The sequence below is a fragment of the Neolamprologus multifasciatus genome, chromosome 3 (assembly GCF_963576455.1).
Source record: "Neolamprologus multifasciatus chromosome 3, fNeoMul1.2, whole genome shotgun sequence".
In the NCBI taxonomy this organism is placed as follows: Eukaryota; Metazoa; Chordata; class Actinopteri; order Cichliformes; family Cichlidae; genus Neolamprologus; species Neolamprologus multifasciatus.
The window spans coordinates 36715937-36742348 of record NC_140441.1 but is presented as its reverse complement, the minus strand read 5'-3'; the positions used below and the strand labels follow the sequence as shown (position 1 = coordinate 36742348).

The window sequence follows — 26412 nt, the reverse complement described above, 5'->3', positions numbered from 1 at the left end:
AGTTTGTTTTCTAACCCTTTCTTATTTCCTGAGTTCAGTCTCTTAGAAAACAGAGATCGTATGATAGAGTTTACTTACAGATACAATAAAAATGCTGATTCTTTAAATGTCACCACTTTTCCATGTTGAATCATTTAACCCACATCTTTCATACTGAGTTGTTCTCACAGCTGTGTGCAGTACAGAGTTACAGGACACAAGAGGTAGAGCTGACCAATGAAAGACAAACTTATAGAGCTGCTCAGAAATAAACACATGAACACATCCAAGTGATGATAAATTCAGGCAACATCTAAAAATAAAAGAGAGAGAGAACAACAGAGATTTACAGGAGTATTTCTACACTGGACACTGATCGAGGGTTAGACACAGGAAATGGATTAGTTGCAGGTGAGAGCAGCTCTATCCTGGGAAAAAAAATTTTTTTTTTGACACTTCATCCCTCATCCCCAACCTTTTTATTTATAGTATTTATATACCCATCCTATCACTGCAAACCATCAACAAAATGTTGGTTGTTTGCTTTTGCTAAACATTTTCTCTGTTATTTTTGTTTGTTCCCTCTGTTGGTTCTTGGCACCAACTTACTGAACATCTTGTTGCCTTGTTCAGTAATCAGCAGTGTGGGACAGATCAGAATGAGAGCTGGTTGGAGCTACAGGGCCACACAGGAGCTGATCCGAGACCTCAGGTCCAAACACTGTAAATAAAGTGAACTCCAGCGTTACGCAGTGGTGGTGTCTAAGCTTTCTGATCACAGTCTGAGATCTGCAGCTTCCAGGTGTTGTCATGAAACTGAATGCGAGGGTCCACCTGCTGAATCCTTCTTCATCCTGAACTCACGGTTATTTGTGAGAAAATTTTCCTCTGTTAAAAATTGAAAGACAATTCAAAGATTCACTGAGTTATACTGAATATAATTTAAAAAATGTAAATATCACTGAGAACAATAATGCAGACAGAAACTAATATTTGAATATTTACAGCACTTACAGAAAAATACATTTTCTCTCTGAAAGACTTACTAGTTTTAGATAATTCAGACGAAACAAACATCCACCCAGGATCAGCCAGCCACAGATGTAGGAAGCAAAAATTATTCCAGACCCTAAAAAAATCAATTATATGGTTACAACAACATATTCCAGGTTGCCGGTTTGTTTCTTTTTTCTCAGACTTTGATTCTGAAATAAAATAAAATAAAAATATTTCATATACAGTTGAAATTTGATATTTTGGCAGTGAATCAAGTTGCTCTGATGCCATATATGATCCTCACAGAAAATTCAGATGTTTTAATACAGCATCCTGTTCTGGGACCCAATAGTGTCGACTCCATTACACAAACAGGATATTTATAAAGAAACTGTTTATATGAAGATGGAAACCAACCAAAGTAACCAAAACCTTTATCTCTTTTTTTGCCTTTTGTGAAAATTAAATAATCATTTTATGTTTGGACCCAACCTTGATCTATTTTAACAGATCACATGTGTATAAATGAATTGTCTTACCAGAGACGGTGACTCTGCAGCTGTCGTAGCCGCGGCCATAACCTGTGTCCACCTCACACAGGTACAGACCCGAGTCCTCAGTCCTGAGTCTGGACAGCTGGAGTCTGATTCGTCCTTCTCTGAGGGCGTCTTTGTCACTCTGGACTCGTCCTGAAAACTCTTCATCCTCTGAGAACTCGACACCATCAAGCAGATAACACAGAGTTGAGGGTTTTTGATCAGTTATCAGGTAACAGAGGATCTTCAGTGCTGAGAGGGACGTGTCTGGTTTGGTGGTGAACGTCCACTCCAGTGTGATGTTGTGGTTCTCCTCTGCCTGATAGGAGCTCTGTGTCACATCCACTACAAATGATCCTGTTGAGGAGACAGAGAGGAGCAGACACACTCACAACTTTATACAGCATCAGAACTCCTTTCACAGTGAGTCAAAGACAACACTGATAAAAATCACTGCTGTGTTGGTTGATTTGTTCAAAAAGATCAAACACAAATAATCACAAAAAATCAACAACAACAATCTGATGAAGTTCTGCTGTGACAAACATGGAAACAACGATTTTTCCTCAGCATGAAGGAAATAATGAAACCATCAGAGAGCTGCAGGACGCCTTTATTAAGGCCGTGCCATTAATAGAGTTCATTATTAGATACTTATTAAAACAAGATCAACTAAATAAAACAATTATTGTGTTTCATTGTTCTTGGATCAGTTTCTGCTGAAATGAAGGTGATCTCAGTACTGACCAAGATAACTGTGATGATGATTTTGTTTCCATGACTTTGATCATGAATCTGTTGATCAGACTTATTCAGTAACTTCAACTTCACTGTGAACCTGAAAAATGGAAACAGTGACTACTATTTATGGTTTGATCAGGATTTTCACTTCCACTTATGTGAACTGATGGAGTTCACTGTTTCCTCTTACAGGAAGTAAAACTGTCTCTACTCGTGGTCACGGGAAACTTGCTATGCTTTTTTTTAACTAAAGAAATAAATGGTTTATAAATTACATGTGAACATTAAAAAGTCACACTGGAAACATTCAACACATGAAACCGAATCAATACTTAAAACCTACTCATCAGTTAATTATAGTTATTTAACAAATAACCTTTAACAAAATCCAAGCTGAGAATAAAAATCCACAGAGAAACAGAGTGAAACCAGTCCATGATGACTGCTCAGATGATGGATGAGAACGAGCCCACAGTCTGAAGCCTGAAGTCAGTACACGTCTCCTCTTCACAATCAGCCTGCAGACAGTTAATCACTCCATGAAATCTCAACACACAGATGTAAACCTCAAATTTCTAGAAATATTTTTGAAAATAAAATTCAATGTCAGTGTTAAACAGAATTAAGTTGTTCCTAAAAGTGCAGAACTTGCCTGAGAAACATCACGTTTTCAGCTCCTTTTAGCTCCGTTTAAGTGATTCACTGACAGCTGTCATCACTGACACATCAAACAGCAAAGAAGAAATGTTCACAGTGAATTTAATTAATTTACCAACATGTGATTAAATGTAGTTGATGAGCTGTGATAGTCTATAATCTACACAGCTGCTAATGTGACTGAGAGTGAATCTAAATAAAAGCTTTTTACCTTGAAAGTAGAAGAGCGAGTTTAAAGACACGACACAGATCAGTACAAGAACATAATGACTGTAGGACGGAGCTTTGACTCTTGTACCAACCTGTAGTTTGTTGTTGAACAACTCCACCCACATGACTGCAACTGAGATTTTGGTGGTTTTAATATGAGACTGAGTGGAGTCTACATTTCCTCAGTCCTGAGAAATGTTTTCACTGTTTGTAAGTTATCAGTTAAAGAGTTCTGCTTGTTCGTTTGTGTTGATAAAAACACATTCTTGGTGTGAATGTCTGAATATAAAACATATTGATCTTAGACTTTGAATGATTCATCTTTGAATACATTTTATTTTATTATTATTGTCTCTGAAAACCAGAACATATTTGATTCAATTTAAAAAACAATGTGTCAGTCTGCTGAGTCAGTGAAGCAGAAGTGGATTTTCTGACAAACAACATCCTCAAAATGTTCAATTTACATGGATGCAGGAGAGCGCTGCTATTGGTTACTGAGTAAATGTGGGACAAAGTTTCCAGTAAAATTAGCTTTGAGAGCTAAAGTTGAGGACTTCAGCAGCTCATCCATTGTATCCAAAAACAGTTTTTTCCACTTCAAAAAAATTAAAAAAGTTTAAAAAGTCTTCAGAGTTCTGCATTTGTGATGTTTTTATGCTGAACATCAGCATCACTGTGTCTTAGATTATTGAAGGAAATCAACTCTTCAGGAAACAAAAGTTTAATCCTCAAAACATTTGATCCATAATGAAACAAACTGTAGTTAGACTGCAGTAATAATCTCCTCCTGCCTGCAGTGATGGTCAATGTTAGGCTGTCATCGTGTCTGAATTTTAGGAAAATTCACTTATTTAAACCATATAAGCAAAAACCCAAACACTGAAAAAATACAGAGAACAGAAATAGCAGAACGTTACAGCCGCACACGTTTTGCTTTGGTGGAGGAAACTCCTCAAAGGTGTTTTACTGCTGGTGAAAAATGCTGGACTTTTGTTTCCTGTGCAAATTATAATTAAAGAAAATTTAATTAATAAATTTAAAAAAAAAACTGCACAAAAATCTGCCAGTAGCATTTCAGGATGGCTGTCTCTATAATTTGCTGCCACACATTTCAACATGTTTTTCTTGAATAGAAATTCTTCTGAGCCATGAGAAACTGTGCTCAGCATTTCATTTCACTTGGGTTTCTGAACCTGAACCATTCGGTTAATAAAACCACTACTAATGATAAAAGTAATAAAATGAAATGTGGAAGAAGGTCCCATAATCAAAGACACCCAGCCACCTCCACCTAAGGCCCTGACTTCTAAAAAAAAAATATCCAAAACACTCAAATACACCCTCTGTAGTTAAGCCCACTGCAGAAACACCCCCACTCCCCCCAAAAAGATTGAAGCAGACCTTTTTCTCCCTTGAGTGTTTTACTTCTAATACAATTTCTCTCCAAATGCCATCATTATGTTTGCTTTCAAGAAAAATGGACTTGATTTAATAAAACCATGGTGACATCCAGTGATTGACACACTTTTGTCTTAAGATGTGACTCAAAGTTACACAAAAAGGCAAACTCCTTCTATAGTGTAACCCAGAGAGCGATGAGGATGCTGCCGTAAAGCTAACAGCAGCCCACCCAGGTCCAGACTTCCTGTAATGCACAGTAAGAATGTTAATGTGGCAGCACGAGGTGGTGGAGAGTAATAAGGAAAAGAGCAAAGAACCAATGATGTCACACTCACACATTAAAATGGCGGTGCGACAATTAGGAGCTCAAAACTTTTACAATTCAATGAAAACCTGACAGTGTCACCCTGGGAATTTCAACCACAGAATACTGAGTTAAGACTATGTTAATTATGAAGAAGGCACACAGGTCAATTATACTTGAGACAGACGTGGTTCAGTGTAAAATAAACATTTTGACAGCTGTTTAAAATACGAAATAAGTGAACCAATGAATTGATTGTACATGCACAATTCCGAGCTGTGGATTACCAGTGAATACCAGATGAGAAGGTCCAGAAAGATCACCAACTCGTACATGCAGCTCACCTTCACACACTCAAACCAAAGGTGCATAAATAAGCACTGCGCACAGATGGTCCCACCACCAAGGCACACAGTCACCTCCACTTTTGGCCTTCAGCTTCTGAATAAAAGAAACACAAGTTGTTAAAGTAATTAAACCCCAAAACAAATGCACCCTCTGTGGTTAACCGTACTGCAGAAACACACTGGTGATCTTCAGCTAGAAAAAGGGCCTCCTTCAGTCTTCAGTGGTGTCACACAAAAGAGAATCTACAAATCATAAAAATTCAGAAAGCAAATGCACAAACAAAAACAAATATTCCTTCAGTTTAGAGCAGATAGCTTCACTGAATCTAACTGAATAATTCAATTAACAGGCTTCCATATATTGCATGTGAGGCTCAACTGCTATTGTAAAACTTCCAACCTCCAGTGAGAAGGCCAAACAAAGCAAAAAGCACAAAGAAAAAGGCAAAAGTAAAATGAACACAAGGCAAAGAGGAATATTCTGTAAACGTAGCCCAGAGAAGCAGCGGCGGCCTCACTATAAAGTTATCAGCTGCTCACTCGGCCCCGACTTCCTGCAATGTATCATACAATTAGCATTTATAGCAAAAATACAATAATGGATGTAAGGCTAAGATCGTAACAAATCAAAGTTACATGCTGAACAAACAGCGTCGCAAAATTTGCAAACACCAAGTAAAATAATAAACTTAAGGCACAAAATAAAAATATGTCAGCAGTCGATTGAAGGCTTCAGGGAAATAATCTGCAGGTGATCTTTACAAAACATGAGTGGCACCAATCAACAAAAGTTCAGCCAATTCAGGCTGAGGCAGCAGCTACATGTAGGCAAGTCCTACCTGTGACAGCTGGGAAGTCAGGTGACCGAAGAGCTGGATGCACACGGCAACAGGTGAGTGAGTCAGGGATGCTCAGATATCTAATGTGATTGGCTACTAACAGTGGCTAATAATGCAATACGGAAATACAGTACTCATTCTGCTACATGAATATAAAATAAGACTGTAACAGAAGTAATGCTAATATCTCAACAAGTCAGAGTTACACACTGATCAAACTGTGATGCCCAAGTCTAGAAAAAAGAAGCAAATAGGTTTCTGCAGCTCCACCTGTAAACAAACCTAATACAGATCCATCCTGTTCCATCCTGAAGCTGTGGAGCCGAGTGAATTCTGCATCGTTAAGAAGATTTGTTTTGATGTTTATGAATGCAAATGCAAATTCAAGACTGTCAAAATTTAATCTCTGTCACTGATGCAACAGATAAAAGGAGCATTTGATACAACATGACCTTTAGTTGGTAACAATAGTCCCATTAGAGTAAAGAACATGAGGACAGGCCTGCTTTACGGTAGGCTTAACTTGTGATTGACAGGGGACTGCTATATCTGTTGATGTGATGGACAAAACACTCATTCAAAACACTTTAAAAGGAAGTTGATCACTGTAGCTCAGGGGTGTTGAACTCCAGGCCTCGAGGGCTGTAGCTACTTTTAAAGTTTGTTTGTCGCCCCCTACAGGCCTGCAGGACATTAACAATAACTCCGACTGACTGCAGCAATCACAGAGGCTGCAGAGACGTGTTTGTACGTAGGAAGCGTAGACTCACACTCATGTGTGGAACAAATCAGTAACAATGTTTACCGCTTTAAAACAGAAATCAGACGGTGGCCTCTAGTGTCCAGCTCTGGTATTGCACTGAAAAGATGAGTCAAAATTAAGGTGAACATCAACATTTTATCTCCAGTAAAACAAGTGACACTTTTATCATCTCTCATTTCATTTTATAATTTCTTACATCTTCTATCTTACATCTCTACTTAATTACAGTGACACATAATGAACATGGAGCATTAAAGTTCCTGTTTGTCTGTTCAGCAACACAGTGAAGACACTGTAAATGTAAAACTTCAAGACTTAAAAATGAACCAAAGATTTAATAAAAATGAACAAATAAAACCGCTGGAACACTTTTACACTCGTAACTCTCAGCACTAAACTGAAAACACGATCACAAATCAGACTAAACTTTACAGACTGAACATCGAGTCCTGACCAGCAGGAAGTTTAACATTAAACTTAATTAATTATTTGTAGCTTTAAAAATCCAGAGATGTAAATCACCTTGTTTTGGATGTTTATAAAGTGCAGCAGATGATTAACGAAGGGTGTTTAAAGTAATCAGCTTATAGCTCAGGTTCTCTCAGACAGTAAAGATGATAGAAAGAAAACAAAAAACAATCAGAGCTCATCAGCTGTGGTAACAAAGTCTGCTTTCATACAGTGAGATCAACAAAACAAAGGAGTTTTCCTTGTGAGCTCCATAAATTCTCTTTCTATTACTTTAAAACTTGTTGGTGCTTTTCCAGTCTTCTGTGTCACCAACACAATTTTCAGGTGACTCCCCCATCTTTCCACATGAACTGTGCTGGAAATATCCACTTCCATCTGTAATGAATGCAAATGGAATAGAAAAGACTCCTTGTTTGGGAATGATCTATGTCAGCCCAGCACAGTGATGATCAGGGAGGATTTTAACCTTTTAATTAGTCCCTCAGAGACACTTTGAGGTCTCACTGAAAGGTTTAAGTTCACCTTAAACAAACAGCCAGTAAGTAAATTCATTAAACATGCTGACAGTGAGGCAGAGGAGTGTTTCTTCTCCAGGCTGAACTTCACAGTTTTGTATTGAAGGAGGAAATCCATCAGTTTCACTGCTGTTTCCAAGCAGATCCTCCAGAGTCTGACAGCAGCCACTCTGACTGAAGACTTCTGTAAGAAAAATTTCCTGTTTACATCCTCTGATCTTCCACTCTGGGTTTTCTTGTATGACACTTTGTTTGTGTGAAAATGAGCTCGACAAATAAGCTGGATGAGGCTCGAGTCTTCAGCTGGGGTCAAAGTTCAAGTCAATCGCACATCCTTTTGTAGGAGTGACCTTATGATGATCTCAGTGCTGCTGGGCCCGAGTGTCTCCCTGTGGATGCTGGTTTGAATCCAACATAAATGTGAAGATCCAGGAAAAACAAATCTCTCTCAGCTCCATTAAGACCAACACTCCTTTGAGTACAGCAGCTAGACTGATAGTGGTTGTTTTTGTGTCTCATCATCCTCTGGATGCTTCTGCTGAAAGAAGTAGAATAATGAGTCAGTCTGACGGTACAAGAAGCAACAACATGTTTGTGTTTGTTTGTTTCTTACTTTAAGTTTCTGCAAAATGTGGTGAAAGAAATATGCAGCAAAACCAGCGAGAGCCAAAACTAATGGTACGGTGATGACAACAATGACCACAGGGACCCAGGATCGACCTGCTGATGTAGAAAAAAAAGAAAAAGAAAAAAGAGCTCACTACAAATACAAAGAAGAATGATGCAGAGAAAAGTTGGACTGTCTTCTCACCATGTCTCTCAGTCACGTCCTCAGGATCTGGAGTTGGGAAAAGCAGCAGTGTCGTTGTTGAGGTTTTAGCAAATTTTGCATCTAGAAAACCACAAAAATCAGTTGAGACATAATAGGTACAAGAATAAAGACGTAAGAACCAGAATGTCGACATTTGAGTTTTGAACCACAGATTAACATTGAAATGTTCAAGTCGGTGCTAATGTCCAAAAGGATGTCAACGTGAATTTCTTTTTAAATTATCGTCACATTTTAAGCAGCTCACATGGTGACGGCACAAACTTGCAGTCACACAACAACACGCTGCTCTTTTCCCCATCAAACTGATGATCTTTGAGTTTTTTGGATCTTCAGTAAACAAACTGCACAATGACTCAAACTTGTGCCCAACTCTTGTTTTAAAGTCATTGAAGATGAAACATTTGAACACAACTATGCATGTATATAAAAAGAAAATATGTGTGTACAAGGAAAAATAATACTCGTTACAGCTGTGAAAAGAGAAAAATTATTTTGTTTCATGTTAGATTTATAACATTCTTATCTCAATTTCTGGTCTAAGATCACAGTGATCACATGTGTATAAATGAATCGTCTTACCAGAGACAGTGACTCTGCAGCTGTTGTAGCCGCGGCCATAACTTGTGTCCACCTCACACAGGTACAGACCCGAGTCCTCAGTCCTGAGTCTGGACAGCTGGAGTCTGATTCGTCCTTCTCTGAGGGCGTCTTTGTCACTCTGGACTCGTCCTGAAAACTCTTTGTCCTGAACCTCTGAGAACTCGACACCATCACGAAGAAAATACAGATTTGAGGGTTTTTGATCAGTTATCAGGCTACAGAGGATCTTCAGTGTTGAGATGGACGTGTCTGGTTTGGTGGTGAACGTCCACTCCAGTGTGATGTTGTGGTTCTCCTCTGCCTGATAGGAGCTCTGTGTCACATCCACTACAAATGATCCTGTTGAGGAGACAGAGGAGCAGACACACTCACAACTTAGTACAACTTGTTTTTTTTCCCCCTGACATGTTTCTGTCCATATTGTACATTACTGACATATATTCTACCAATAGTAAACTGACAATAAATAACATTGAATTAGAGTATCTGAAATTATGTTTCTTGAGTAAGCACAAACTATCCTGGATTCCACATTTTAAGTAAGTTAAAAGGCAAAATTTCAAAGTCTCTCACAACGCTCTGTAAAGTTAAAATCTCTGAAATCAAACATTATTATATACTCTGTATTCTTCTATTATACTTCTGTATATGATATACTGTGTAAATGTGGGGAGACACCTGTAAACACACCATCCAATATACATTCTGCAAAAAAGAACAACAAGGATCATAAATAAAACCAACTCAAAAGAACCATCAAATCTACTTTTCCTTAAATGTCATATTCTTACATTTAAAGACTTGGTTGACAATGTTCAAAGCAGAAAACAAATATTTGGTCCACAACATTCAGAACTTGTTCAAAATAACACCAAATACTAATGACCTGAGAGGAAACCAGTAGTAAGGACTAATGTAAAATATCACAGTATTACAGTCACAGGAGTTGGTGTGTGGGACACCTGTAAAGGTCTTTTCTTCATTTTTACAGATTACAGCTAAAGTAACCCAAGCTTAAAATTTTAATCAAGGTGTTTGTCACATAGAAATAACTCCATATGAAGCAATGTCCAAACACAGTAACCATTCTGAGATACTAGTACCAGAACAACAGCCAACAGTATAACTCCACGTTTTACTCTGGCCATCCTTGTTCCACCTACAGATGATTTAATCCAAAAACTTCCAACATTTTGTGTTCAAGCTTCAGCTCAGCCTCCAGTCTTTTTGTCAATGACACGTCTCCAAACACATCTCACCACCATCTTTTAAAATGTGTAAACTAATGTATAAAACAAAATTCAACTAGAAATATAAATGTAAAAGACTGCTGTGATTTTATATTTATAAAATGTCCATAACAGTGCTGGATTTACCTCAAAGCACTCCACATGGAGAACATTATTTTACTTGTTTAAAAAAATAGTTTGAGAAATAAACTGTGCAGCGTGTGAATACAAAGCCGTGGGACTATTGAGCTGTCCTTCATTGCATTCTTTGTAGGAAAATGTGAAACGATGCAGTGATTTATTGAAATGTCTGCTAACATTCATGAAAATACAGTAAATAAGATAAATTCAGAGTCTGTGCAATACTAATAAACTAGAAAGTCAGTATTTGTTATGACCACCTTTGTTCTTAAACACAGTCTGAACTCTTAGGCAATTTTGTCATTTCTTGAAATAGTCTTCAGGAAAATTTCCCTAGCCTTTATTTCTTTGGATTATTTGTCTCCACATTCAGCGTTTTCTTATCCAGAGTGTTACGAACTTGCATGTTCATGTGTTTGTTTTGTGCAGGTGTTGTGTCTTTTTATGTTAATTTAGCTGTGCCAGGCCCTGCTCCGATTGGTGCGTGGATACACTGCCCCGACGTGACTGGTTCCAGCTGGAGGACCCGCCCATTAAAAGGAGGCTGGAGCGCTACAGCTTGCGTTTCTTCTCATGACCCAGCAGTATTCCTGTGGCAGCCGCTGGCTGCAGTGCGCTTAAAGGTTGTGGAAGTGGAGTGGGTAGGGGTGAGCTGCCGTTTCTTTTGATCACCCGTTTTCTCCTGTTTTGAGTTAGTTAAGGAGGTTAGACTCTGTCTTTATTTTTGACTTTGTTTTGGTAAGATCAGGGGTGTAGATTTGTTTTGTTTGTTGTTTCGGCCTTGGCTCACCCTGAAGTGTTGACACTCCCGTTTTGGTTCCTTTTTTTCACATTGTAAATAAATCACATTGAAATTAACGGATTTGTTTCTTGTCGCTGCTTGGGTCTTGGGGGGGAAGCGAGTGCCTCAACCATGTTATTGCCTGGCCCTAGACAGGTCGTAACACGAATGAGGCACTCGATTCTCAACAAACCTGCTCTAACTGGAAATGCCATCTCCATTTTTAAAATCATCAAAAATTAAAAACACTGTCACATTGGAAAGATGTCAACATACAAAATACCTACAATCGATTTTAGCATCAGTTAAAAAAAGACAAACTTAAAGTAGAGTCGGTAATAGAAACACATTATTTACCTCTAACTGAACCCAAGTGGAGCATTAAAGTCCACAGTGGGACCATGAAGAAAGGCATGAAATCCATGTTGTCATCTTGTTAACAGTCTGTGGGGAACCAGATCTTCTTCCTCATCATCATCACATTCAAGCTGCAGACAAAAAGAAAACTGTTACATCTCAACACAGACATGCTGCTCAGTTTATATTGACACTTTGATTGTAAAACGACACGACGAATAAAATTTAGTTCAGCAGCTACGATGCTGACCAGCTACTAATGTTAGCTGGTGGCTGAGAGCAACAACTACACCAACAGAAATCTACTAGATCTAAGAATGCGAGGGGAAACCTGAGCGACACCTAATATCTCTAATTTATTGAAAACTAAACTGAAATCAGAAAAATATAAGACAGTAAGAACGTCAGTGAGCAGCATACAGAGATACTTTACAGGAACATGCTTTAGAAATCCACACATACCATGATATATGTTTTTATTCTGAACATGAAACTGTTGTCAAATCTGGCAAAATCAAATGTTGCTGGATTAAAACCCACTTTTTCCTTAAATGTAATTGGGTGTAAGAGACTGACTGATCCTCTGCTACATGGAAACATCATCATGGATTTCTGGCAGTGAATATTTTACCAATTGTGTTTGCAAGAGGAGTTGACTTCTCGAGCTCTGGTAAACATCACATTAGCGGGAAAACCATAAATTAATGACTGAAATTTGGTTGAATCCAGTGACGTCAGTAAAGAGATTTACCTCTAGGACAGAAGTGTTACAAGTACCAGAACAGCAGTGAAGGCTCAGGCATGCAGCAATAATTTATAATACTTAGTTCAGTTTGTTCATGATTATGAGTCTGCTCAAACTTTGGTTGAAAGATTCAGATAATTATTTGTTAAAAGCTAGACATTTTAAATGAGAATAAGAAAGAAAAGTATTTCTTTGTGTCCCCCTTTCCCTGTTAATGGCCTACCTGCCCCCTGGCAAAACTTTGCTAGTTACAGTAATACAGTCATGACAATAAACGAATATGAGTTTAAGGACTTAACAACATTACTTCAGTTATAATACACCAACATCTCTTACACATTAGCACCAAGGGAACACTGAATGACCTGGTGGTTTTTGTCCATAAAACTACTCATCTAAGATTACCACAAAGAAAAAGATCTCTCAGCAAAATTATGCAACATTTTAGGCACTATTGCTCCTATCAAGTCAGTGAGCTGGGATTTTTTACTCTAAACATGAACTACTGTTACAGAAACAGACATGGACTACTGGTGCCCACACAACAACTCAATGTCCACCATGTGAAGGAGCCAAACACATGCCTTCTCCTCTCGTTAACTGAGATAAACTGCTGGCATATTGGTTTTACATCTATGCTGTCCAGTCTCTCCTGGTGGACGTGGCACACAGCAGCATTGTTTAATCTCATAGTAAAAGTTAAAGGCGTGGGTAATATTTTGCAGCATAGGTGAGAATAGTTTAACTCTGGATTTACCTGCTGTGACAAACCAGCGATTATTTCACCCACTCCTTAAACATGAACTTGCAGACACGACAGTCATAGTTTCACGAAATATTAAACTTTTTCCTGTCCGAGCAAACGATCATACCTGTGTTTTAGGTATATAAAGTCCGAAAACGTAACCGAAAAGGGTCAGGGAATCACGACGTTTTACGCTTTTTTGCGTGCAAAAGTTTGCTTTCAGCTGAAAGCAGAGTTTAAGTAAAACATCGGTTTACCTTGAACAGGTATGATTAAGACGAAACCCGAGCACAGAATTAAAGCCCATAGTGAAAGAAAATTAGCTTTTTCACATCCGCCAGTGTGTGATTAAAATTCAGTGTAATCTACATTAACATGCAGCTGGTAGCTGGAAACACCCGCTTACACTGTACAGAAGTCCAAGCTGATCAAAGGAGAGCTGCAGTCCAATCGGTCCCTACCAGCTTCGCGTGAATTGACTGAATGCGCTGTGAGGCTCATTACCACCATTACCACTATATATTCTACCGTTTGGTCTGTACAGAAGTCCAAGCCGCGTCCCTGTACAGAATGCGTCCCTGTACAGGGACGCATTCTTTTGTGACGCGTCATAGGACTTCTTAATCCCGCCCACATTCCACACACGCACCTGTGCGTCCCTGTACCTGTCCCGCCCACATTCTTTTTGCGTCCCTGTACCTGTGCGGACGCAAAAAGAATGCGGGCCCTGTACAGGTAGGGGAGACCGGGGATAGTTGTAACGTGGGTCAGTTGTAACACTTCCAATTTCTCCAATCAGGGCTAAGTTTCAAATGATGTGATTCATCCTGTACATGTCCAATTCAGTTCTGCTATCACATGTGAAAAATCAGCATATTTTGTCAAACACAGACAATTTAACGCGAAAAAAAGTAATTTGTATGCCAAAAAGTAAGTTTTTCTACTTTATTTCAATCTCTAATAGCATTATCTGCTTTGCAGTTAAACTCATCAAACTTAAATTATGTTATTTGTATGCCTATGAGGATATATTCTGTGTAGGTCTTTAGTGCTAATGTTTTAGCCGTTGGCTGTAATGTTAGCTAGTTCATGGCTATAGGAGTCTGGGTCAGTTGTAACAGCAACAGTCTGGGTCAGTTGTAACAGCAACAGTCTGGGTCAGTTGTAACAATAATGCAGATGTTACAACTAACCACACTATTACTTTAACTTATATTAAACAAGTTGGGGCAACGACATCAGCAGAGAGAGGTTCACTGGTCGCTTTTGTATATGCGGTTAATGCCACTGGCAACACAATTCCTCCACTGTTTGTGTTCCCACACATACATTATGCAGACCACTGTGTAAGAGATGGACCAGTAGGAAGTATTGGTAGTGGAAATAAATCAGGATGGGTTCAAGAAACGGATTTCCTCATCTTTCTGAAGCACTTGCAAACCACACCAAGGTAAGCCATGATAAAAAGTAATTCAATTGCGATGCTGGTGCACAACTAAATTTTTTCAGTTTCATTGTTATGTTCAAAAGTTGGTGCAAGAGTTGTAGGTTATAATGCCCACTGAGCCAATAAGGCCAAACTCAAGGAAGACCAACCAAAATGAATGAAATATTCATTTGCAGAAAATTCCATAATTTGTCTTTTTTGGGGGGTTGGCATATGTTCAAAAGCTAGATTTCTGCATTCTGTCACACACACACACATAGCTACATAAATGGCTCTAAGTGCATTCATGTGTTGAATAAAAAAGATTACATGTTAATGTTTTGTTAGTACCCTTATTTCATTGTGTTACATTTCACCCCAGGATATGTTACAACTAACCCAGACTATGGGGTTAATTGTAACATTTCACTCTTTGTGTTTGAGACCATACCATGCAATGGGTAATTGTGCTGCAGAGAAAATAGCTGCACTATTTAATAGCAGAGACATGTAAATACTTTGCATTACATTTTGAATCCACTACCTTAAAACAGCTCCAATTTACAGACAGAAATGTCAAAAATGTTACAACTATCCCCGGTCTCCCCTACAGGGCCCGCAAAAAGAATGTGGGTGGGCCCTGTACAGGTACAGGGCCCACCCACATTCTTTTTTTCACAGGTGCGTCCCTGTACCTGTACAGGTCCCTGTATAGGGACGCATTCTTTTGTGACGCGTCATAGGACTTCTAAATCCCGCCCAGACCAAACGGTAGAATATATAGTGGTAATGGTGGTAATGAGCCTCACAGCGCATTCAGTCAATTCGCGCGAAGCTTCGCTTCAGTCAGCAAACGGAACTTTTGATCGTCTTTAATGTCCCTGAACAACTTCTACTTTAAGTGTATACATATACACACATATACACACACACATACCAACTGATATCTGGTCTTTAGGTCACTGATTAAAGCAGGCAGAGTGACAGTGTACTTCTTCATCAGGTAAATCACAGGCTATGTTTGCTTTGCATTGTCCCCACCTGATGACACTGATACAGTATGATGTGATTCCATATTAGATTCTTGATGAATGTGTATTGTTGTTATTTAGCCTGGTTCTATGTGCCCCTTTTTAACTTTGAGCACCTGCCCCTTCAAACATGTCTGGACAGCCCTGGTTTCAGCATTTGTAAACTTGTATATTTCTGAAGTGTGTGACACATTTCTAGTCCATCTTTAACTTTGTTCCACAGACTGAAACGCAATGTGCTCATTTCAGAGTCTTTCCTCTGGCTCTCTGCTGCACAGTGAAAAATGGTACATCTAATTCTGTTTTATTATATTACTTTCATCAATGAAAGGTGAATGATTTTCCAGCTTGTTTCTGTTGTCTGCTCACAGAAATAACAGAAATATGTGTTACTACATACAAAGTCATGTAGTGTCACGTTAGTTTTTATTACTTTACATTTATCCTGAAACTAAATCTTTTAAAGAACCTTAAACACAGTGTGAATTATAGTGATATATACAGGTTGTAATGGGTGATTACAGTGAATTACAGATAGTGTTACGCTGACAGCGAGGAGGTTAACAAGAGGAGAGAGCAAACCAAAAGTAACCTTCATCAAACTGAGGCCTGTTTCCATTCAGTGACACACTGATGGAGATCCTTCACTACACTTACACAAACTGTCTAAAAACACAGGATGATCATGGTTGATGTGAGAATTGAATAAATATCAGAGTAATTACAAACTGTAAAATGAGGATGGCAGCAGCATTTTTGATGATGTAATAATATAGAAGAAAAATAACTACACTTTTAATTTCGACACAGAGCATCAGTACTGAGCAGCTAATGATCAATCTGAAAAATGAACACATGCTTCAGACTTAAGTAGAGCAGAACAAGGCAAATAATTACTGAGACAGTAAAAAGTGACTGAAGCCTAACACTCATGTTACAGGTGATTCTGATCGCTTATTGCAGATAATATTGATGATTAAAAAAAAGATTGAGTTTCTGACTCACTGCTTTGCTTCTGCCTCAGTTTCCATGTAACAAACACCACTATACACACCAAGAAAGCTGCTCCGACAGTGATACAGATAATTAATGGGGGAACTCTGATGGCTTCACCTTAAAGGACAAAACAAACGTACACTGGATTAGAGGAAGATGTGTGTGATTTTACCACTAGAGGGAAAAGGGAAAGTGAAAAACATTTTAAAAGTCAAATTAATGAAATAGTTTCTGAATGTGAGTCATTATTACCTGGAACATGTATGTGTGTCTCTCTGCTCTGGTTGGTGTTCCTCTGTTGGACTCTGCAGGTGATGTTGTTGCTGTGTCTCTTCTCCACAGTCACTCTGCTGCTGACAGTATAAAGGTCATCAGGACCTCTGAGGGTCTCTGTAGGTCCAGCCGAGAGGTTTCCCTCACCGTCCAACCACAGCAGCTCAGGCTCTGGATACCAGCCTGCAGACTCACACTGTAACACCACCCTGCTGCTGTCATTTGACATCACCTTCATGACGGGTGTAGATGCTGAAGCTGAGGAAGGGAGACAGGGGAAGTCACAGTAATCTGCTGCACACATGTTACAAGAGAACATTTGGATATCTACTAACTGTGTGTGAGATTATCAATATCGTTACTTTGAATTATTTATTTACACTGGAAAAGACAAAAATGTCACATATTCCAGAAAATTTTTAAAAGATTATTTTGTGCTAATAAACGTTGACAGTAGGAATTAGTATAATAATAAAATTAAATAAAATAATCTTACCAACAATAAGATGAACATATGACCTTTGACCCAGCTGTGGAATGAAACATCTGTACGGTCCTTCATCAGACAGCTGTACTTTGAAGAGAGTCAGTGAGACGTCTCCATGCTTCAGTTTATCAAAGGACAGTGAGGTTCTTCCAGCGTATGACGGCTGCTTGTCGTCCACATTTTCTTTATTTTTGTCCCACACGTAGATAAATCCTGGTGTCAGGTCAGTTCTTGCCCACTCCAGCTGTAGCTGTGATACATCCACGGCAGTTTTCAGGAAACAGGGTAAAACAACATCATCACCCAGCAGAGCCACTATTTGCTTTGTTGGAGCTTCCTGAGAATAACCTGCAAAGAAACACATCAGATTTGATTTACTGCTGTAGGATTCAGATGAAAGGCTGATTGAAGCAACACCTCAGACATGGATGGATCTCTGCACAGACCTCAAAGTCTAAAAGAGCAACAACAATGCAGATAAATGACATTTGTACCATTATGTTAGTAATTTGGTCCCATTTTTCTGTGTTTTTTATTGTGTAAAGAGTCTCTCTGTGTACATGACCAGGGCTTGACTCTTTCATAATGTGAAGATAAACATGTTTTTTCAGCCTGTAATTGTGTTTTATAAACTTACCTCTGCAGAAGAGAAGCGTTAGAGACACGGCAGCATTAATGAAGGATGAGAATCGAAGTGTAAAAAGTCCAGAAATGTGATAAAGAGCCATGATTCACCTCTGAAAATTAACAAAAACAAATGCTCTTTATCTCTGTCTTACAGGAAGCAACAGTACAATCCTCTGAAACATTAAACATTACAGTCTTAAATATGGAAGCTCAAATTAGAAAAAAAAATACCTCAAAGAAACACTTTTAGAGACACTGGAAAGAATTTCTTCTTTGTTCAAAGACTTTCTGTACAGATTTCCTCTCTGGTGCTCTTCTTCACCTGCTTCCTGTTCCCACAGCAGCAGAGAAGGTGTGTGAAGATCAGACTGAGCTCCTGAAGAGCATAGCTCATTACTGTGAAAATGATAAAGAAAAGCAAGCTTCCTGTTACTATTTTCTCTGTCAAAGAAACCAAGACAACAATGTGTTTTGTAACGTAGCTTTTTCTAAATGTAGCAGGTTGAAAAAGCTACATGTTTATTTTTGTAAGAAAACCAATTACCCCCTTATTTTTTGTTTATTATTGTGACTTATTTTGACATTGTTATGTGTTGCCAGACCATGGTTATATTTCATTATGCCAGTAGATGGTGCTCTTGCACTGCTGTGGAACTACCAGAGAGACTCTAGCCTATAGGCTCTGCGCATGCGCAGCTCAGAAATAAATGAGCTCCGTAAATGAGCAAGACGCTAACTTCGGTGTCCTCTCTATTAATCCACAGGTACTGACAAACAAACTTTTATGTTACTGAACTGGTTCTAAATGTCATGTAAGTTGAGTAACAACTGTTCGGCTATATTTTGAGATGATTGTGATGATGTTGTTTTGTGGTATTTTGTTGTAATGAGTATTAGTGTATCATCGGCATAATGCTATAATGCTACGTAGCACTATAAGTATATGCTATGACAGTGGCAACCTGTGACTTCAGAAAATGTGTTGTAGTGTTTGTTTTAGTGTTAGCCAAGCAGTACTGAGTACATGTATTAAGGGGAAAGTTTTTTGTTGGTGAAATAACGTTTGCCGTCGTCTGCCGCCATGTTGTGTTGTGTTCAGGGGACGCCATGTTCAAAAGTAATAGCGTATATGGCGCGAATGTGGGGGAAGGTTGTGTGAATGTGAGATGGGTTATTTTGGTATGTTGTTATGCTTTAGCCGCGAGTGTTTTGTTTAAGTTGTGAGTATGTAAAGTCATTTTGAATTAGTTTGTATTTATTTTGCTTTTGAGAGAATGCTTTTTGTAACTTTATTTTTGTTTATGAACTCTGTTATTTTATGGGAAGAATGCATGGTCTAGTGTGATTTGTATTGTGTATATGTGGAGAAATAAATGAGCTCCGGCCTGAGCAAGACGCTAACTTTGGTGTCCTCTCTATTAATCCACAGTTTGCTCATATTTGGCTACGCAGTGCTCTCTAGCCTGTGTGCCGCTTGCTGCTGGTCCAGATTCCCCTAGGTCTGGTGCCGGTAACAACTGGGGGCTCGTCCGGGACACTTGGCCGTTTCTGTTTGATACAAGGGCACTGGCGAATGACATAGTCCTCAATTTCACGCTGCATAAAAGGCCAGTAAAACCTCTCCCTTGCTAACTGAATGACTTTGTCAGCACCAACATGCCCCATATCATCATGCAGGTGTTTCAGTACAGTTTGCTTCAGCTTACTGGGCAGAATCAGCTGTTTTCTTTGTCCAGTCTGTCTGTACAGTATTCCTTCCTCGAGTACAAGTCTGTTCCATTCATGTACTAGCCTACGTGTCTCTTGTCCTAGCTGTCTCTTATCTTTACTATTAGGACTCCATCTACTCTTTTTCAAGTTTATCACCTCACAGATAGGGGGGTCCTCCCTCTGCGCAGCCCTGATGTTTTCTGGGGTGATGACAGGGGCACCTTCAGGGGGTGTGTCATCAACACAGTGCAGTGCAGCCACCCATGGTACATCACCGTCTCTCATGGCTTTGTCTCCTTGCCAGATTGCAGAAACCACTTCTGGGGACAGTGTCTCAGTATACTCCATGAGGTGTTCCTGGAGTGGCAATGGATAGCGGGAGAGCGTGTCAGCATCTGTGTTGGACTTGCCTGGTCTATACTTTACAGTGAAATGGAAGTCGGCTAATTCGCCCACCCACCGATGTCCCACAGCGTTTAACTTTGCTGTGCTCAAGATGTATGTGAGGGGATTATTATCTGTGTACACTGCGAAAGTAGGTGCATAATAGAGGTAATCCCTAAATTTATCACAAATTGCCCACTTCAGGGCAAGGAACTCAAGCTTGCCAGAATGGAGATGGTAATTTTTCTCAGCAGGCGTGAGTGTCCTTGAACCATAAGCAATGACACAGAGCTTTTCCCCCTGTTGCTGATAAAGCACAGCTCCAGTGTAGCAGGTTGAAAAAGCTACATGTTTATTTTTGTAAGAAAACCAATTACCCCCTTATCAATTTGTTTGCACAGACTACTGTAGGACATATCCGAGCCAAGATCTGAAATTTGTCCACCATGCAACTTGAATTCTCTGCGTGGAAACAAAGCTGCCACATCACTGAGACTCAAAACTTGGTCATATCCTCTGGACGGACGACTCACCCTGCCAGGGGAAACCCCAGCGACACTAGGCGCCGGTGACACTGAAGCTGGGATGTTGAAGTTCTTGGTGGGCGTATCAGTGTCTCTTAGCATAGATGAGGGAAAGGTGGAGATGTCTCTGTCCTGCGGTAGAATGGGCTGTGTGTGAGTGTCTGTGTTAGGGTGTGATGGTGGAGTGGGGATGTGGTCAGCTGGCATAGCCAGATGTCTGTCAGGATGTGTGGGGTCAGTGTGGGGTGAAGTAGGGCACTCCTGCTGCTGGTTAGGAATATCTTCCATCTCAAGCGGCACGGCCAGATGATCTCCAGCCCCTCCGACGTCCGTTGACAGCAGGTCACTCACGAGGTCGTCGAGGAGCAAGAGCTGGGCCATACCTTCATCCTCCAACGCTCTCAACTTTTCACCTCTGATGTACTCAACGATCAGGTCATACAGTTCTGGTTCACTTAAGCCATCAAGATTGTGAGTCATGCTGCCATCCTCCACTGAAGAAACAACAGTGCGCAGCTGGCTCACACTCAAATCACAAAGTCTTTTCTGGATCTTTACTATCAACAACCGCCGTGGGGTAACAGAGAAATGTGTGTGTGTGTGTGTGTGTGTATGGCGCTGGTGGAGGAGGAAGGAGGAGACATTAACCTGCTGGTCACCAGTGTGAGGAGGTTGTGCACATTTGGAAAGGTGAATTCCAAATGTTCCTTCAGACTTATGGGGACGGGAATTTTTTCCCTATAAGGGCTGCTTGTCCCCAATAGTACAATAAAATTTCAACTTTTGGTCCCCACAAAGATATTTAGCCATGGTACACACACACACACACACACACACACACACAAACCAGTTTAAAACCACATGTTGCAAATTTCAGAAATGTTATGAACTCTTTATTGCTGCTCTGATAAGAGCAGAATTCCAGACTGCAGATAAGATCTGTGCACTACTGACAAGTGAGTTTACGCCCTGTAACAGTGGCATAAATAGGTTATTAAAGATCAGAAGTAACAGAATCAGAGTGATACGGTGTGATTCTGAGTTTAACCAGCTTTGAATGTGTTTGTGTGGTTGTTGTTTGTTTGTTTTTTTGTAGAGTATTTGTGTTTAAAGTTTAGGCAAAAGGGTGGAAGACTTCAAGAAGTGTCTTTTAGGAAGTGTGGAAAACTGTAATATAATAGGTGTAAAGTTTAGGTTGCACAGTGTGCAGTAGTATAGTTATGTATTGCACTACAGAGACCACTTCAACATGATTAAGACTACAAGTGGTTGAGTATTTCACCTTTTAACCTTTTCTGACTTCAGCTTTTTTCTTGTGCTTTTCTCATGTTACCACACCATCCTGCTGGGCCCTGCTTACACCCCAGTTATCAAGAGGATTAGAAAGGTCCCCAAAAACATCAAGCAGTGGACAGAGGAAAGTATCCTCACCCTACAAGGATGTTTCGAAGCCACTGACTGGGACAGCCTTCTTTCTCCCTCTGATGACATCGGCGAACAAGTCAGCACAGTGACATCATACATCTCCTTCTGTATGGGCTAAAAATGTGGTCATAAATATTTTGTACAGTTTTGTATGTGTAAAAATAATTTGTGTGTGCGTAAAAAAGATTTGTGTGTGGACTTAGCCCAAAAAAAACCTTGCAAGTTACAAGTATGAATTTTGACCCTATTTTTCTTCCTTTCATCTGATTGGTCAATGCCATGTCAATCACAAATGTAACAATCCAATCAGAGAACAGATGGGTTTGGCTGTCGGAGGGGCGCTTTTTTTGAACTGCAGGTCTTTGAAGGGAATAAATGCCCTTTTACATGCCAACCCAGCGTTTTTCTTCATCACCACGAAGGAAAACAGTCTGTGGTTGTCTGAATTAGATTTTTGTGTCGCAGGACTACAGAGGTGGGTAGTAACGAGTTACATTTACTCCGTTACATTTACTTGCGTAAGTTTTTGAAAAAAAATTACTTTTAAAGTACCTTTTTTGCACGATACTTTTTACTTTTACTTGAGTACATTTGTGAAGAAGAAACGGTACTTTTACTCCGCTACATTTGCAAAATTCGACTCGTTACTTTTTAAAAAAATTAATTAGTTTAACACATTAGATAAAATGCCACCAGTGGAGTTTCCAGTAACTTTTTTACCAATGAGATGTGGCCATACAGTCACATGACCAATTTGAAACTGTGGCGGGCAGAGCGGCTCGAGCGTTTCAAAGTAGCGACACACGGAAAGAAGAAACATGAAAACATGGCAGAGTCTACGCTAGAGCTGAAGAGGATGAGCACCTTTGGCCTCACATACAAAGAGTGTTTCGCTTAAAAGCAGTACAAAAGAACAGCTATGTCTTCAGTGTTGGTGTCTTCAGTGAGAGCCAAAACAACGACTTTTCAGCGTGAAACAACTCAACTCGTGTAACCTGAGGAAACGGTAAGTTTTCTGTAAATATCTTTTTAGCTGTGGTTAGCTGGATGTCAGTCTTATGTTACAGCAGCTGTGTCGAGCTCGAGCTGCGAGTCATATTTTTGGCGTTACGTTGTAGTGAGATAAGTTTGTGGGTGTTTTGTGCAGCTTCAGCTGTCCTTTTAACTGCTCGCTGGTTAGCTAGCGTGAGCTATAAGCTAACAGCTAGCATGGTTAATGACGCTAGAGTTCCACGCACATGCAAACAGCTGGACTCTACTGCTTTAACTGTTAAAACAGAAGGCAATACTGCAGCTGACAGGGTTTATTATGTGAAACAGCAGCTTGTTTAGTTTAAACAGTCTGAGTTAAGCTGGGCAAACACTGTGCGATTTTTTTCAGTTACGTTTTTCAGCTCCTGCTCAAACTGTACAATTAAATCGCAGGGGTTAGACGTTCATAGGTCACGATGCAGGGTCTCATACTATACGGCCTGATGCTCTGATGCGACCTGAGTGCTCAAACTGTGCGTCCATAACATGAAGCTTATCATACAAAATCTGTCCCTCGCTCTCCCTGTTTGTGTCTTTCACACACCATCAACTTTGCTAAATTACTAATGGAAAACATTGACCAGGCAGCTGTGATTGAGCAGCAATGTCCATCCAACTCTTTTCGTGGTTGTTGTAGTCGTGATAATTTTGTGAGGCCACATTGAAAAGCCTCGGCTACGGAAGCGTAGAGCTGCCTCATGTTAGTACAATATACCTTTCACGTTTGAACAATATAATATCATGTACCATTAGAGTAAAAAATGAAGGAAACATAAGAAAACAGCAGAAGTAGATGATATTGTTACGTGAATATTTTTTGTTCCAAAGCAACAAAAACAACAAAAGTTACTGTTTTTGTTTTAGTTCAAACTGCACATGATGAGGGTGAAATAATAAAATAGTTTCTGAATGTGAGTCATTATTACCTGGAACATGTATGTGTGTCTCTCTGCTCTGGTTGGTGTTCCTCTGTTGGACTCTGCAGGTGATATTGTTGCTGTGTCTCTTCTCCACAGTCACTCTGCTGCTGACAGTATAGAGGTCTTCTTTATAAGGCCAGTAAATCCGACAGATTTAACCCAAAAATGACAGAAAGGCTAACTGTGCTTCTCCCTTTTTGTGCCAGTATTAGGTTCAGGGATTCCACTGTTTCCTCTTCTTCACTGATGCTAAATCTTGTTTCTGTAGAGAAAACATTCAAACTTGGTCCAAACTGTCTTTGGCTACGTCCACATGTACCCGGGTATTTTTGAAAACGCAGATTTTTCTATGCGTTTGCACCTTTCGTCCACACGTAAATGGCGTTTTCGGTCACTGAAAACAGAGATTTTTAAAAACTCCGGCCAGGGTGGATATTTTTGAAAACTCAGTTTTTGCATTTACGTGTGGACGAGAAAAATGGAGAAAACGCAGCGTCAAAGGTGTGCGCCTTTTTTGACGTCACACTGTGCGCCACGTTATTGTTTCGGTGAAATTAATTTCTACAATACTGTTACTGTTAATTGTACTCTATGCAGTGTTTAAATGCTTACATATACACACACAGTTACTGTCCCTCCACACATACGACTCGGTTCTGCTTCTATGCCCCAGCTTTGTTTACTGTTTCCCACCGAGGCTTCTAGACTTCTGATTGGCCAACATTTCTGCACGGTTAGGAATATATCGCCACCTGTTGCTTTGGCATGTTCCTAGCAGCGTTTTCCTTCATTTCTGCGTTTACGTGTGGACGGGATTATTTTTTAAAACAAAAACGGAAAATCTCAGTTTTCAAAAATACCCGTGTACGTGTGGACGTAGCCTTGCTCGGGTTGCTTTTTGCAACCCGAATGCAAGCCATGACACTCAGACGCATTTCCAAACCAACAATTGATCAAAAAGTCAGAACACATAAGCACAGTGGAGCGTGGGGATTGTTTTAGAGTCCAGACTGAAGTATTAAAGCTTCTTTAAAACGTTCATTTTTTTGTTGTGCCTTGGTGGTCCATGCTATATTATCTTCAGTCACAGACTGGATTGGCTCTCGATTAATGAAAGCGGGCTGGGAAGATTAACCTTAGTCTTAGTCTTTGCAGTGTTGAGGACAGGATCTGCCCTCTCACACTGTTTAAGAAATGTTTAAGAACTGGCCTGTATGCTTTCTCTCCATGATTTAGTAGATTCAATAACTCAGTCGGTTTACTGAATTCAATTCGATTTTAATTCAATTCTATTCAATTCAATTCATATAGCGCCAAATCACAACAAAAGTCGCCTCAAGGCGCTTTTAACCCTTTTTAGCTGAATAAACACACAGAAGTTGTTATACATCAATACAACCGTTATAGCCCAAATTTTAATAATATGTATGCAAGTCCATAATAACTACAAAAATTGCAAAAAAGTGCAATAAACTGCAAAAAAATTGAAAATTGTTTTTGTTTTTTTTTACATAAATTTCTAGTTAGAGAAATTTCAGAGGTTTATCCCTCAAAACTGTAAATACAAAAAAGTTGCACAAAATAGTTTCCAATAACAGGAAATTTATTTTAAGTGTCTTCATAGTTTTATTTTTGAGATACACCAATTTTTATGTCCTGCAGGAAAAACAAAAATAAATATTATAATGCAAATTTGCAAAAAAAAAAAAAAGAGGATGTGCATCAAAATAAACTATTTCCAGCAGTGTTCCAAGTTGAGTTCTAAGCATCCCAGAAACTATTCAGAAAAGCATAAAGTCAAACATGACTTTTAAAAACACCAGTATAGGCTTATAAGGCTCAGAAGGTAAAAAACTACATTTTCAGCAAATTGACGTCACTTACGGTTTCGGGCACGTCTATTCTAACGTAGGAAGTGTTATGAACAGCTGATCGGATCGGCAAAGCGTGTTTCTGGAATATTATATTTTTGTTGCTGCAAGTTCTTTTTTGCAGTTTTTGCAAAGCCATATGTGGAAGGAAACTGTGATCTAGGACAAGCTGATGGCATAAGATGTAAGTACAACTCCTCCTGTTTCATGTGCAAAAAAAAATATTGCGCTAACTTATGTGGTTGCGGTTCTACAGGGATTTAAAAATAGTTACTCAAAATGGAGCGTGCCCGCTCCGACCGGTTTTAAAGGGTTAAAAGCAACATTTAGATATAATTAATTTCAATTAAGTTTTATCTATATACCATCAAATCACAACAACAGTGACCAAGTCAAAGTACTTTACATTGTGATCCCCCGATTGCAGCTCCTTGATGACATGAAGGAGGACAAAAATCCCATTTAACAGGAAGAGACTTTCAGCAGAATCAGGCTCAGGGATGGGCAGTCTTCG

At 39.4% G+C, this 26412-nt stretch overlaps 5 protein-coding genes across 10 annotated transcripts in view; 1 reads left to right on the top strand and 4 right to left on the bottom strand.

Annotated features, from left to right (window-relative positions):
- The window catches only part of LOC146522936 (uncharacterized), a 138896-nt gene that overhangs the window by 72101 nt on the left and 40383 nt on the right, over nucleotides 1–26412 (top strand). The gene's annotated exons all lie outside the window — the stretch shown is intronic.
- LOC146522944 (uncharacterized) lies at nucleotides 906–3202 on the bottom strand. The gene is made up of 6 exons (XM_085148022.1): nucleotides 3121–3202; nucleotides 2905–2970; nucleotides 2629–2770; nucleotides 1515–1868; nucleotides 1134–1184; nucleotides 906–910 (listed from the first exon to the last, which is right to left on the bottom strand). Exons 3-6 carry the CDS (start codon nucleotides 2687–2689, stop codon nucleotides 906–908), a joined length of 471 nt encoding a protein of 156 aa, XP_085004148.1. The 5' UTR covers nucleotides 2690–2770; nucleotides 2905–2970; nucleotides 3121–3202.
- LOC146522943 (uncharacterized) lies at nucleotides 6437–13669 on the bottom strand. 5 transcript variants are annotated; one of them, XM_085142669.1, is made up of 7 exons: nucleotides 13599–13617; nucleotides 13205–13297; nucleotides 11703–11833; nucleotides 9174–9533; nucleotides 8574–8654; nucleotides 8376–8485; nucleotides 6437–8300 (listed from the first exon to the last, which is right to left on the bottom strand). In XM_085142669.1, exons 3-7 carry the CDS (start codon nucleotides 11767–11769, stop codon nucleotides 8250–8252), a joined length of 669 nt encoding a protein of 222 aa, XP_084998795.1. In that variant the 5' UTR covers nucleotides 11770–11833; nucleotides 13205–13297; nucleotides 13599–13617; the 3' UTR covers nucleotides 6437–8249. The 5 variants fall into 5 exon arrangements, with proteins under 5 accessions (XP_084998795.1, XP_084998782.1, XP_084998787.1 ...); XM_085142656.1 differs by having other exon boundaries at nucleotides 13205–13319; nucleotides 13599–13615; XM_085142661.1 differs by lacking the exon at nucleotides 13205–13297 and having other exon boundaries at nucleotides 13599–13669.
- Nucleotides 15528–25476, bottom strand: LOC146522941 (butyrophilin subfamily 1 member A1-like). Of its 2 annotated transcripts, XM_085142151.1 has the most exons (6): nucleotides 24034–25476; nucleotides 18264–18428; nucleotides 18043–18142; nucleotides 17415–17753; nucleotides 16898–17176; nucleotides 15528–16762 (listed from the first exon to the last, which is right to left on the bottom strand). In XM_085142151.1, the coding sequence occupies exons 3-6, from the start codon at nucleotides 18131–18133 to the stop codon at nucleotides 16626–16628; spliced, it is 846 nt and encodes a 281-aa protein (XP_084998277.1). In that variant the 5' UTR covers nucleotides 18134–18142; nucleotides 18264–18428; nucleotides 24034–25476; the 3' UTR covers nucleotides 15528–16625. The 2 variants fall into 2 exon arrangements, with proteins under 2 accessions (XP_084998277.1, XP_084998288.1); XM_085142162.1 differs by lacking the exon at nucleotides 24034–25476 and having other exon boundaries at nucleotides 18264–18498.
- Nucleotides 19491–21231, bottom strand: LOC146522942 (uncharacterized). Its single transcript, XM_085148010.1, has 2 exons — nucleotides 20660–21231; nucleotides 19491–20099 (listed from the first exon to the last, which is right to left on the bottom strand). The coding sequence occupies exons 1-2, from the start codon at nucleotides 21128–21130 to the stop codon at nucleotides 19491–19493; spliced, it is 1080 nt and encodes a 359-aa protein (XP_085004136.1). The 5' UTR covers nucleotides 21131–21231.

Excerpts from the sequence above, each read along its gene's own strand:
- LOC146522943 (XM_085142661.1), bottom strand. The coding sequence starts at position 11,769 with ATGGATTTCATGCCTTTCTTCATGGTCCCACTGTGGACTTTAATGCTC. Across the intron at positions 9,534-11,702 it reads CCACTTGGGTTCAGTTAGAG|GATCATTTGTAGTGGATGTG; the intron begins GTAAATAATGTG and ends TCTCCTCAACAG. Across the intron at positions 8,655-9,173 it reads CTGCAGAGTCACTGTCTCTG|ATGCAAAATTTGCTAAAACC; the intron begins GTAAGACGATTC and ends GTGGTTTTCTAG.
- LOC146522941 (XM_085142151.1), bottom strand. The coding sequence starts at position 18,133 with ATGGCTCTTTATCACATTTCTGGACTTTTTACACTTCGATTCTCATCC. Across the intron at positions 17,754-18,042 it reads AACGCTTCTCTTCTGCAGAG|GTTATTCTCAGGAAGCTCCA; the intron begins GTAAGTTTATAA and ends GTTTCTTTGCAG. Across the intron at positions 17,177-17,414 it reads ATATGTTCATCTTATTGTTG|CTTCAGCATCTACACCCGTC; the intron begins GTAAGATTATTT and ends TCCCTTCCTCAG.
- LOC146522942 (XM_085148010.1), bottom strand. The coding sequence starts at position 21,130 with ATGACTCACAATCTTGATGGCTTAAGTGAACCAGAACTGTATGACCTG. Across the intron at positions 20,100-20,659 it reads CTGGGGTTTCCCCTGGCAGG|GAACACCTCATGGAGTATAC; the intron begins GTGAGTCGTCCG and ends TTGCCACTCCAG.
- LOC146522944 (XM_085148022.1), bottom strand. The coding sequence starts at position 2,689 with ATGGACTGGTTTCACTCTGTTTCTCTGTGGATTTTTATTCTCAGCTTG. Across the intron at positions 1,869-2,628 it reads CAGCTTGGATTTTGTTAAAG|GATCATTTGTAGTGGATGTG; the intron begins GTTATTTGTTAA and ends TCTCCTCAACAG. Across the intron at positions 1,185-1,514 it reads CTGCAGAGTCACCGTCTCTG|AATCAAAGTCTGAGAAAAAA; the intron begins GTAAGACAATTC and ends ATTTTATTTCAG.